The sequence below is a fragment of the Rhamphochromis sp. 'chilingali' genome (assembly GCF_963969265.1).
Source record: "Rhamphochromis sp. 'chilingali' genome assembly, chromosome: 14".
Taxonomy (NCBI): Eukaryota; Metazoa; Chordata; class Actinopteri; order Cichliformes; family Cichlidae; genus Rhamphochromis; species Rhamphochromis sp. 'chilingali'.
This window is the reverse complement of record NC_137941.1, coordinates 7,271,768-7,284,403: the sequence shown is the minus strand read 5'-3', so window position 1 is coordinate 7,284,403 and position 12,636 is coordinate 7,271,768. Positions and strand designations below refer to the sequence as shown.

General features: G+C 38.7%; 1 protein-coding gene across 8 annotated transcripts in view; it reads left to right on the top strand.

Moving 5' to 3' along the window:
- The window catches only part of mlphb (melanophilin b), a 46,017-nt gene that overhangs the window by 9,954 nt on the left and 23,427 nt on the right, over nucleotides 1-12,636 (top strand). For 6 of the 8 annotated variants that reach the window (XR_013974155.1, XR_013974156.1, XR_013974157.1 and 3 more), the window contains exons 3-5: nucleotides 7,109-7,330; nucleotides 8,698-8,837; nucleotides 10,955-10,996. Coding sequence is in view for 3 of the 8 variants with exons in the window: in XM_080903572.1 (XP_080759698.1) it covers nucleotides 7,109-7,330; nucleotides 8,698-8,837; nucleotides 10,955-10,996 (404 nt within the window). In the remaining 5 variants the exon portion in view is untranslated. Of the gene's footprint in view, nucleotides 1-5,704; nucleotides 5,831-6,053; nucleotides 6,112-7,108; nucleotides 7,331-8,697; nucleotides 8,838-10,954; nucleotides 10,997-12,636 lie in introns of those variants that run through there. The other 2 variants (XR_013974159.1, XR_013974158.1) reach the window with 2 other exon arrangements.

Here is a 12,636-nt window from a genome sequence, read left to right as displayed (position 1 = left end):
AGAATTGATCTGTCTATCAAAGGTTAGATTACTGCCAAAGTCATAGTGGTCACAGGGACCAAACTCAACGACCTCTGTTTAAAGCCATCCATGCCTTAACATCCTCCAAACAATCTAGTAAAACCTTCAGAGGACTTAAAAATTTACATTTCAGTGGTAGGTAAATCTGTGAGTCGTCTGCATAACAATGAAATGAGATGCCATATTGTTAAAAAAAAAAAATTGAGCGCATAGGGAGCATAGGGGAAAAGGACTGGGCCAAGAATGGACCCCTGGGGGACCCCACAAGAAAGTGAGGTTTTTGAGGATGATGTATCCCCCAATATAACAGAAAAACTTCGGTGGGACAGATAAGATTTGAACCATTCCAATGCAGTCCCTTTGATTCCAACACAATGTACAACTGAGAGAAAATAATCCTATGATCTATATCAAGGGCAGCATTGAGGTCTAATAGTATTAAAATGGCAATATCTCCCAAGTCAATAAATGTTAAAAGGTCACTGAAATGTCAGTTTCAGTGTTGTGGTGAGTTTTAAAACCAGACTGAAATACTTCACTAATGCCATTTTCATCTTGAAAGGTCTGGAGGTGAAGAAGGACAACTTTCTCCAGGACTTTAGAAAGAAAAGGCAATTTAGAAATTGGTCTGAAGTTGGATAAAACTGTTGGATGCAGATTTTGCCTGACTGAAGACTGCTATTGAACATGGAAATCAAACTCATACTCCATCCATCCATTTGCTTCCGCTTATCCTTTTCAGGGTCACGGGGGGCGCTGGAGCCTATCCCAGCTGTCATAGGGCGAGAGGCAGAGTACACCCTGAACAGGTCGAAAGTCTGTCGCAGGGCTAATACACACGGACAGACAACCATTCGCGCTCACATTCACTCCCACATTCACACCTATGGGCAATTTGGATTAACCAATTAACCTATCCCCACTAACTGCATGTCTTTGGACGGTGGGAGGAAGCCGGAGTACCCGGAGGGACTCATACTCACATTATCAAAAACATCTTTCAGTAAACAAGATGGAACAATATCCAGAGTACATCTTGTGGGTTTCAAGTTGTTGACTACTTCATTCAGTAATGAAAGTAGAGCACTTTGATTTTTTCTTTTCATTTCTAAGTCCAGATCTCAACCAGACTGAAATGCTGTGGTGGGACCTTAAGAGCGCTGTGTATAAATGAATGTGTGCAAAGTCCAATGTCCTGAAGCAGTGTTGTAAAGAAGAGTGGACGAAAAGTCCTCCACAATGATGTGAAAGCCTCAAAGTCACATAGAAAACTATTATTCCAAGTTATTGCTGCTAAAGCTGGTTCTAAAAGCTGCTGAATCATGGGGTGTGCTTAATTTTTCATTCACTGCTTCTTCAGTTCGATTCAGCTTTTGTTAAATAATCACAGGGTGTAATTATCCCACGTGTTGTTGTTAAACTGAGGTTTTATTTTTATATTAGAGACTTGTAAGCAGATAGAACCAGATAATTTCTTTTTAGGTATTGATATATAAAACCTTAGATTTGTAATATGATACACTGCACTTTTAGTGTTTGTTTTATTTTTAGATGTCTCCTTTTTCACGTATTTCAAATAATTAGGTCAGTTCCTGTACTCCCAAAAGCTGAGGCTGCAGCCCGCTTGTAATAATTGGTTCTATGCATGCATGTATCTATTGTCTTGGATTTTAATGATGAGAGCACATATCCCTAATATCCCTACAACCTGTCTTAGGCACAGAAACCTCACACGCCTGCTGTTTATGAGGAGAAGCCAATCAGAGGAAAGTTGACCTAAAGTGGGTTAGCGCTATTTCAACAGACTGTTTAAAAGTCCAAAGGGCAGCATCTGCTTCTTTCCTCAGAAACTATTATTTTCCAGCCCTAATCCTCTGTGTATGGGTGTCACCCTCCCTTTTTATGTCTCACTCCTGATCTTTTCCAATTGCTTAGATCTAGTTTACAGCAACTTGTCAGATAGAGCTGAGTCAGCAGGAGAATAAAAGATGATGATGTTACTAAGACTCTCTACACCAGCTGAGTTAAGCTAGACAGAGTCAGATTTATGCGAAGAGCCACAGAGAGAGATCGCCATGTATGGGAACAGGCAGACAGCTATGAGGACTAAAGTAACTAACTGAACGCCTGGCTGCCGCACCCGGATTCCTGAGCTTTGCCGGTTAAGCAAAAACTCTGCACTACCTGCTTTTAATCAAATACTGGAGAGTGCTGGGGAATACACGAAAGTTTTCTATAAATGCATAAGCATTTAAGCATAAAAATGCTTAAATGTTTAGAAAATTTGTTATTTCATTCATCTGTTGTTTTTATTTTCTTCGAAAATGAAATGCCTGTAGCCTATCCTAGCAGTCACGGGCCTAAAGGTACCAGAGAACCCAGGTGAGCACAGGGAGGACATGAAGCATGCCCACACAAAGGCTGGGTCAAATGCAGGACCTTCTTGCTGTGAGGGCACAGGGCTAATGCTGCATCACTGTGCTGCCCAAGTTATTTCAACTATTTTTATTAAAAACAATTTAATGGCCCCCTTTGTTTTACTTATTTTAATACTTTTATAAAATAAAATATCACTGAAGAAAAATATAACACTCTTTGAATCTTACTGTTTACACTACAGAGGTACATACAAATACTCTGCATATACTTGTGTGTTTAATAGCGTTTAAATATTTAGGTTCTATTAATCTGGATATTTACAGTTTATTGAGAAATGTTTTTACTGTTAGTACTAGTGAATATATTATTTATATTAGCAATGTGTCAAAGTTTTGTTAGCCTTTTGCTTATTGTTGGCAGTGCTTTTTGTATTTATTTATATTACATATTCAGCTCTGTACAATTACTTTACAGTACAGCACTTTGGTCCTGTGCTGGGTATTTTAAGGTTCTTTATAAATATAGTTGAATTGGATATTTTATGACTGTGCAGCATTCCTTAAATGATTAGTTCATGTATCCAATAATACCTGTAAAATGTAGGCTAGTTATTGACTAGCTCTTATATATGGTCACTTTCATACCCACCAGTGAGACAGTGGGACAGATTTGACTATGATCATATCTGAGTAACATGTCCTTCTCAGATAGCAGTAAAAGGTGTGTACACAGACTGTATATCAAAGATGGACTTGCTCATTTGACCTATGACCTCAGTAAACACTTTTTCTGATTAGAGCATCAATAGCTAGTGGTCCTATTTAAAGCCAAAAAGTACTTTAGAGCAAGTGCAGCCTGTAAGTGCACAGGTCCCTGACATGATTATTGAAGAAGATAAGACAAAGCTCATAGTTAAGTCTGTTCGGAGAATTGGACCCAATGAGAAGATCGGCTTAGAAATCTAAAGAGTGAAATAGACAAATCAACAAAGACTGATTGCACCAGTGTGTAGTCCTGCTCAGCTCTACTGAAGAATCAAGCCCCTTTTCGCTCATTGTTTCAGCTATGTGATCTGCAGGTTATAGTTTTGTCATAGTCTTGCTACTGTAAAGACATTCAGCAGGAAACATGAGCTGAAAATAAAACAAAATTAATGGTACCAAGCTACGGAAAGACAAACTTAGCAGCAACATTTCTAAATATTTTTCTCAGGAGCCGATCAAATTTTCGAGGTAACCGTTCAAATGGCTCTTAATCAAAACCTTTTGTGCTGTTGCTGAAAGTCTCCATTGCCCTTAAGTATATTAAAAAAAAACATTAACTGATGTAATTTTGAATAATTACTATAGAAACTTGTGAAGTGATAATTTCTTGTGCTTTCACGACCTTCATCAGTCATTGGAACATAAAAGTCTTGTTGCAGTTTTTTGGGAGCTCCACTTATAAACTTCTGCTATCCTCCCCTCTTTGCATGCTGCTGCACTTGTCTTTTGATAGTTGACTTTGCAAGTCATGCCCTGGTGCTTGGCAGGTATGGTAGTTGCCTACAGCACACATGTGTAGTTGAAATCATAGAAGGGCATCTTGTATACCAGATTTGTGGGATTTCATGTTTCAGAGGAGGGTAGATTTAAGAGATATTACTTTTAAATCGCACTGCTAGTGGCCAGCAGCTGTTTCTGCAAAAGGTTAAAAGAGGCTTACAAAGTATCCCATTCATCCCAATGATCTGGGCTATAATTTAAAAAGCATGGCCTTTAAAAAAAATAAATCTTTAATAAACAATAAGCATCCTCTCATCCCCGGCGGGTGTTTTGCCAGACTCCACCCATGCTGTGTGACATTTGGGAGTTGTTATCTGAATTTTTCCACCGCACTACTGTTAGCATCCTTCAGCACCGAGTGAAGCTGTTACTTATCCAACAATCAGCAAAAGTCTGAATTAAAAACGTTGCAGAACAAAATGATCTGACTCAAAGCAATGAAGTCATTGTTAACACACATGCAAGCAGATTCCAAGCCACGCAGAGGAGAGGAAAGATTTGAACAGGAAGAAGGTTAAAACTGATTAAAACTTTACAACAATAACAATATCAAAAGTTTGATAATTACAGCAATTACAATGTAATTTTAACAAAAAAGTCACAGTGAAACATTTTCCTCTTGCTAGAATTTTCTCCCGTTACTGGCTTTTCAGTGTAGCAGGCTGACATGATTGTTTTTGAAAAGAGGTGCCAAATAAAGCTATGGGTTGCCATCCATGTGCTGACAGCCATCTCTTTACTCGTGTCAGCCAAAATTTGACTCATAAAATCTTTTTTTAATGCAGCAGTATGAGGTTTGTTTTTGCAGCTATAAAAACACAAAGTGAGCAATGAGTTAGAAATTAACCTTCAAATCTCATTCATGACAGCTAAATTTTTATTATTTGAACATCTGGGGGGAAATGTGTTTTTTAAATTGTTTCGGACTCAGCGGTGTAGGCTATGGTTAGCTTAGCGAAGCATAAATACTTGAGTCAAAGGGGGGAACTTTGTCCGATGGTGTCCAGGGACACAAAAATACACCCAAAGCAGCAGCAGCTAATGGTCCACAGGATTCATGAGTTGAGTATTTTGGAAATGGCGTGAGGGAAGTCCAGTTCTGCCGTAAGACTTTTGACCAACCAAAGTACAACCGAACAAAGATATGAATGACCTAGCATCAATGAATGGCATCAGGACTTTTTTTCAGACGATGATCAACCACATAAAGGAAACACAAAAAGCTAACCGTCTTATGACTTTAACTGTCTGCAGGTATGTTAGAAGCATTTACAAGTTGGCTATTTACTATGACCTCAACCAATAGTAGCAAGAGGATTTTTTGTATTGTGTAGAAATGATTGATAAGACAACAAAGTCAAGGTGTGTGTTAGTGTAGTTCTGCAGTGTCTTATTCTAGATGTTGGATATGGACTGTCAAGAACTGCAATCTGCAGAAGGACTGATCACATGACATGGAGGCTATTTCACACAGATATGAATATAGGTATGTTTTGTCATGCCCTTGAGCACAAAATGGCTCATAGTTACTGAACGTAACCAGTGTTGCAATTTGTGATGGCCAAACCCATCTCCACACTCTAAAGTTGGTAACTCTTGTGTATTTTCATTTCTTCATTTGAACACAATAACACACTTTAGTTTCCAGTAAGTTTATTGATTGGTTTGGATACATTTGTTCTATTTGTAAGCGCGCACATATAGTTTACTTATTCATACCAGTTCATTGCTTTGTTTGATTTTTAACTAACCTTTGTTTCTTTTACTTCTTACCTGCCATGATCCGTGAGAGTTGCCAGACAAAAGGTGATGGCCAGGGTTTGAAGCTGTTAAATACAAAGAGGGATAAATGGACGGCACCACCACTTCCTGCTGAAGGGGAGAATGTATGTTTCCTTTCATTAAAAAAAGCTTTTGTATTTGATTAGATATTTGACTTTAGGGTTTAGTGGTTTTTGATTCTCTTCTTTGATCTTTAGTTTGTTAACAAACTAGACTATGCTGCATCATTTTTGTGGTTTATGATTGTGTTTTGTTTAGTTACCACTCGTGTGTCATAGTGGTCTGATCAGCCATTATATTTACCCTTGTGTGTCATTTCCTGTTTAGGTCAGTTGTTTGTTTGGCCAGTTGTTTGGTTTGTTAAGTTTGCAGTTCTTTGACAGAGGTGGGTTTTGTTTCTTTTACCTCTTTTATGACTTCAACATTTGTTGCTTTTATAAATATAATTTTTGGGGTTAAATAAATGAAAACCCTATTTTTCTAATGACTCCTGCTTTTCCAACTTGGTCCATCACACAATGTATTCTGGTAGAATTGCAATTCAAGTATTACTCAAAATCTGCAAAAACCTGAGGTCTAGCAAATTCAATACAAATCAAATTTGTCATGCCTTTTGTATTCTTTAAACTTTTAAACCAACCGCTACCGATCTAAAATGAAGACGGATAGATTTTTCAAAGGAGCCACAATATTAGCTCTTGCCTGAATCTGTCTATAGTTACACTATGTAGACGTGTGTGTGTGTGTGTGTGTGTGTGTGTGTGTGTGTGTGTGTGTGTGTGTGTGTGTGTGTGTGTGTGTGCTTGTTTTAACCCATATCTACTTTAAGTGAAAGTGGTGTTATTTATTAAGTGTTTCTCCATTTTAACAGATATAATTTTAAATGTCATTATTAATGACCAGCAGCTGGATTTCGCTTTATCCGTCTTATACCGATCATCTGGGCTAAATTTTAATAAGTTATATCGGCAGTTTATGGGTATATCAGTCACACTTAAAAGCCAAATATGCACTTTGACTAAATATATAGGAGATCAGTGTGTTAAGTGCCACAAGCATTTAATAGTCAGTTTGGATGGATCCCTGGAGTAAAAATGTGAAGTAATTTTCTCTCAAGGATCTCTTGTACTGTATGTATAACACTGTTTTCCCATGCATTTTCTGCTTTGTCTCTTTACAAATGCATGAAAATGACCTGCATGTTTTTAACCCACGACTATTTCTACATTCATAAGTCATACAGTAAATTGGTTAATGTTATATCAAATGAACCAGATGTGAAATAAAACCTTCTACCAGGCCTGGAAGATTATTTGTTTGTTGACAGTCTGCCTTCTTGTGGATATGCTAGCCTTTCATATTGTTGTCTTATTTGTTTTCAGGGATCTAAAGACCAAGGTTGAGAGGGAAGATACCAAGAAAGAGTTGCTGGGGAACCAGACCAGCCTGACTGAGTCTCATTGCATTCGATGTCTCCAGCCTTTTAAATTCCTGCTTAACAACAAGCATCAGTGCCTGGACTGCCAGCTCTACATCTGCAAGTCCTGCGGCCGCTATAACAAGAAGGAGGATGGCTGGGTGTGTGACACCTGTCACATGACCAGGTAGGTAATGACCAGTGTAAGAATAATTCAAAATGGTCATTCAAACTAAGTGTCATGTTGAATACAAGAAATCATATATTTAACTGTAACTATAAATGCAGTTCAAGTTCAAGTTTTAAACCAGTCATTTGTGGACAACACACTGTCTCCATGAGCTTCATAAGCTTTGTGCTGACATGCCTTTAACCATGCTTAATAACTTGACCAGCGAGCTCTGGGATGTGTACCTGGGAAAGCACTTAATATGTTAGAGCCAGAAAAAACTAAAGTCAAAAGAAGATTCCTCTGTTAATTTTCAGCGGGATTTCCTTCCACATGCATACATGGAAAGCCAGAGGTGGAGAGTTCAGCAGCAAGACACTCTACAAAGCAGGCATTAATCATAGTAAATGTGACAGAGAGTAGGTCAGAAAAAGCATGAAAAGAGGTGGTGGGCTGCAAAGAGGCTTGCAGCGAGCAGCACTTTTGACAGGTTCAAGAAACATAAATAGCACAAACTGCTCTACATGACAATTGTCAACTGGTTTTGTAGATGGGTACCAGCTCTTCCATCTGCTGAACTGAGCGACTAAAGCTGAGATTGTGTATTTCTGGCCTGAACTGATGCTAAGCTTGATTTGCAAGTTGTGGTTTGCTGTGGCAACTCGACATTTCTAAAAGTGAATTTATGTTTTTAGGACATTGTGTTCTTTCTTGATAAGATGAATAAAAATGAGCAAATAACACATTCAGATTACTAATAAACAAAGAGGCAACCCATGTCCTGTCAGTAGTTAAAGAGCTTTGAGGCGACTGTTGTTGAATCAAAGGTTAAGCGTCAGGTTCGATGTGCTTTGATGGATGTTTGGCTGCTTTTTAAACAGATATTTAAAAAATCCTTTTTACTGCTTAGGCTCTGCTGGATGCAGCGATAGATTTCAATACATCCTGCTTGAAATCAGCTCCATATGGAACCATGATACCATTGTTTGTTGAGATGAAGCTGCATACTAAAAAGTTCTTTAATGGAGCTTGGCCAGTGTCTGGAAAGCATCATGCTATGTATCTCATGCTTAAACCTGCACACTGCTGTTTTATAGCAAAAGAGCAAAATACAGCTCTTTTTGCTGGCAAGTCTGTATTCCCACAAGTATTTTCTATGTGATATTATGGGATAGTGTATAAATTGGCCTCATTTGGGGCTCATTTCTCACCATGTGTTCTCATTTTAAACGTTTCACATGTAATGTTATACTTGAATTAATAAACAAATAGAAGAAAATCTCTTAATATAAAATGCATATGCATTCATTTTCAGAATGAACCTCATCTGTGAATGACTTCTTTAGCATCTATATTTTGATTCCTTCCATTCTTCTCACTTACAGAGTACTCAAGATCGGTACTTTGGAGTGGTACCATGAGAACGTCCGTGCCCGTTTCAAGCGCTTCGGCAGCGCCAAGGTGATGCGTTCCCTCTTCAGGAGGTTCGACGGAGAAGGCAGCCGTTCTCAGAGTGACTTAGGAGGTGAGCAATCCACCTTCTGTCTGGTTTGTTACTTCGTTTCAAACCAAGCTTATGTCTGGAATGTCATAATCCTGGTTCTGCTGCTGAAAATGTGCATTTTTGCCAGTCAGCGTACTGTCACGGTGGCCTTTAAGCAAAAAGATTAACACCCCACTGACTAATTAGAAACTGCTTAGTGGTTAGCAGTCAAACACTTGCTGCTCTGGGCAGTTGCCAAGTAGGGAATGTCTACATGAATATCCAAACAAGTGCAAATAAAAGGTTACAAATGTGTTGTAATGTCAAGCCTCAGGTCAAGGTGGCTTTGAAGAGGCAATCTTAAGAAATTTCCATCTGTTCCACTCATTTCTTTACAAGCCCTGAGGAGAAGCTGCCGGTCAAAAGTTCAATCTGCCAGAGTCAGAGAGCACTGACTCGAAGTCATGGAAGTCTGCTTGAGCTTACCATGAGAAATCCCCACTAAATGAAAGGCTTCACTGAGATTCAGCAGCTGCATACTATACTGCAGCTGCTTGGAAAATATGCATCACTCCAGCTCGACTGGTAAAACGTCACCGTGACGATCGCCATCTCATCTGTGAACTGTGTTTGAGTTCAAGAATTGGAGTTGTAATGTATATTATTATATTTCACTGGACAACAAAATGCAAGCTCTTCACAGTGATGCACGCAGACTGAAAGTAATGCTGTGCCCGGGCCTCTGCAATCATCAGATCCTCTCCATCAAAGAAAACGGCAAATTAGAGAATATATTTTGAGACAATAGTGTTTATGGTGTTTGCAATGGCGCCAATCTTGTGGTCCAAGACGCTTTATGTCACCCTTGTCCTTTAATTTGTCAGCCGTCTTTGTATGAGCATCTTTATTTTTCTGACACTAAGTCACCAGAAGAAAGTTTCTGCTCTCTTTCTCAAATATTAGCAAGCTGCCAGATCTGTCACAGGGATTTAATCTTCCATCTTTCCTGTTTTTCCTGCTTTCTGGCTCCTCACAGCTGTATCTCTTTTGTCGTCAGCTGACCAGGATGCTTATTCTAACTCTGCCCTGCGGGAGATTATTACCAGAGATACTAAGGTGGAGGAAAATGCTGTTTGTTTATTGTGTGCAGCTCAGGTTTAAAGTCTGATCCAGTGACGCTATTAGGCCTCATCAAAACCATTTTTCCTCTCTTTTTGAACTTGCTCACGCTGCATTTTGAGGCCACACCCACAGCATATGATACAAGTGATCCTTGAAGCATACTTTATGTCAGTTTCAAGCATTATTACTCACAACAGATTACCCTTTGAGATCACAACATCAGGAGATGAGCGAATGTGATGAATTATATAGAAACAGCCGAGACCTCTGGTACTGTTTACGCTGAGTCACCCCTGAGGATTTTGGGAAGGAATACAGAGCAAGTTGGTTGGCCGATGCAGCTCCCGTGGGCCTTGTGATAATTCACTCACATGTCTCCCATTCTGTGCCTGGAACTGAAGGATTCGGTCCTGCAGGGCTCGTCCAACCAGAAGCAGAGCAAAAGTGGAGGGAGGAGGACAAAATGTTTGTCGTGTATGTATGTGGAATCTAGCACACAGTGTCCACAGATGCAAGCTGTAGCCGTGAAATACAGTCATAAAAATGCATGTTAACAGATGTATTATGTTTAAAATGAACTCAGCATGTGACCACTTGGACTGAAATCAACATGCATTTCCACACATAGGCACACATTCTTTTACTGTCTTTTTGCTGTATGCATTCTATGGTCCGCTGGGCCCCCAGAGCTCGGAGGGTGTCATCCTGTCCTCACACTCTTTGCTGATACTTACAAAAGAGTCTTGTTCACATACAAAAGTCTAATTCAGTCCACTGGCTAACTCTCACTTTGGCTCTGCCGTTTAATGCTGCTACTGCTGCTTCTGATTATTGTTTTATGTGGAAAGTATAAGGACTACCTGTATTATCTCAGTTTGCTGAGCTATTTATTGCAGTTAATAACCTAATGTCATTACGTCTAGATTTGCAATTAGGAGAACAATGTGATAGTAATTACAGGAATCGGATCACTTATATGAAACTATAATTAAATGCAAATTAATAAGCCATGTGCGCGCTGCTCTTCTGTTTTCCAGAGCCTCGTGAGTATGACACACAGAGCATGCCTGAGGTCCACAGTAAGTATACTGAAAAGGTCAGATGTTGTCACAAGACAGAAATATGTTTGAATTTCCAAAATTTAAATATAACCAAAAGGTGCTTTCATTATTTTAGTATATTCTGCTTTGATTTGGTCGCGTATTTAAACTGTTCTTAGCTACAGCTCTGCTTTAAGCTAAATGCTAACTCACTCACTCATGAAGTTATGTGACATTTTATTATCGGATCTAATAAACATTTGGGAATTCTCAGTAAGATTGTTTTATTTTATCCCCTTTAAAGTTGTGGTTTATTTTATTATTATTTTATTTATTTTTATCTATTTATATAATTATCCTTTCATTCATTTATTTCTTTATTTTTGGTAATTGTGCTCCTGATTATCTTCTGTCTTCACCAATAAGGCACCATCTTGGAATGTGCAATCCATCTCTCAGAGTGAAAACAGGATTTTCTTTGCATGCCATTGAGAAATATCCCATTCCTTAACTTTGAGAAACACTGCTTTTACATTTTGTTTTGGGTTGTTACCCACTTCCACCGTTAATCTCTGTCCAGTCAGTTTGGCAGCATTTGACTGAGGCTATACTTCACAGTTCATCCTGCTGCTTCTACCAGCAGCTACGAAACTGCTTGTCAGTCAATTATCCAACTACACGTGATGATCTACAGAAGCAAAGTTACAAATACATGTAGACCTCACATTTGATCAAAACGATGAATGACTCACTGGGTCTTCTGTAAACATGATCAGAAAGCTCATTTCTAACTTCTATTCACTATTTTCAGAGATTTGTATGAGTAATGGACTCATTCTGTGGTCAGGCAAAAAGTTTCTGACATTAAGTTGACTGAATGTCAGATATAAAACTCGTTCAGTGAATCTGTTCAGTTATTGCTTCCAGTGCATTACCTGTTTGCCTGGCTGTGTTTATTTGATTGTAATTGTACAACAGAAACTTTTAAGGCAGGTTCTGTTTTAGTACCTGTTTTGTTTTCATTTTGATTCACCTTAACTGTTCTAAATAAATCTATTTTTCACCATTTTACCACTAACAAGAGTCAATTTGAGCCCACTTATTTTTCCCCTAATTCAGCCCCATGTGTGGTCTCTATGGATACATATATTTTTTTAACTGGTACCTTAACATTTAACAGGAACATCTGTGATGATAATTGTAAGCATAACGATACAGTAAATAAGAGAGGTTCATTTTCGTTCATTTACAACGATCCCTTTGGTGTTTTTGAATGCCTCACACATGCGGTGGGCACAGCGGTTTGGGAACAGACCTAAAGGTTCTGGTTAGTCTGGCACAGTCATCTGGCTCCCATTGCCACTGGCATATCAACAGTAAAAGAGCAGAGCCAGGGAAGGTTTAGTCAGAAAGACTCAAGAACATAAAAAGTGTAACTTATGTTACGAGGTTATTGTAGTTGTATTTCCACAGTTTAGTGTGTGTCACGGGGGTTTTTTTTCTGCAGATAATTTCTGCAAAATGTAGCAAAAGCCCCAAAATTAGTTCAGCAGTTAACAGTAAGAACTAAAAGACTAATCTAAAAATATGAATATTCATCTTTTTCTGCTTTTATGCTCAGTGTAAAGTTTTTGTTGTTCCCAGCATTTTCTTCCCTCTTTCTCGTGCTGTATTCAAGA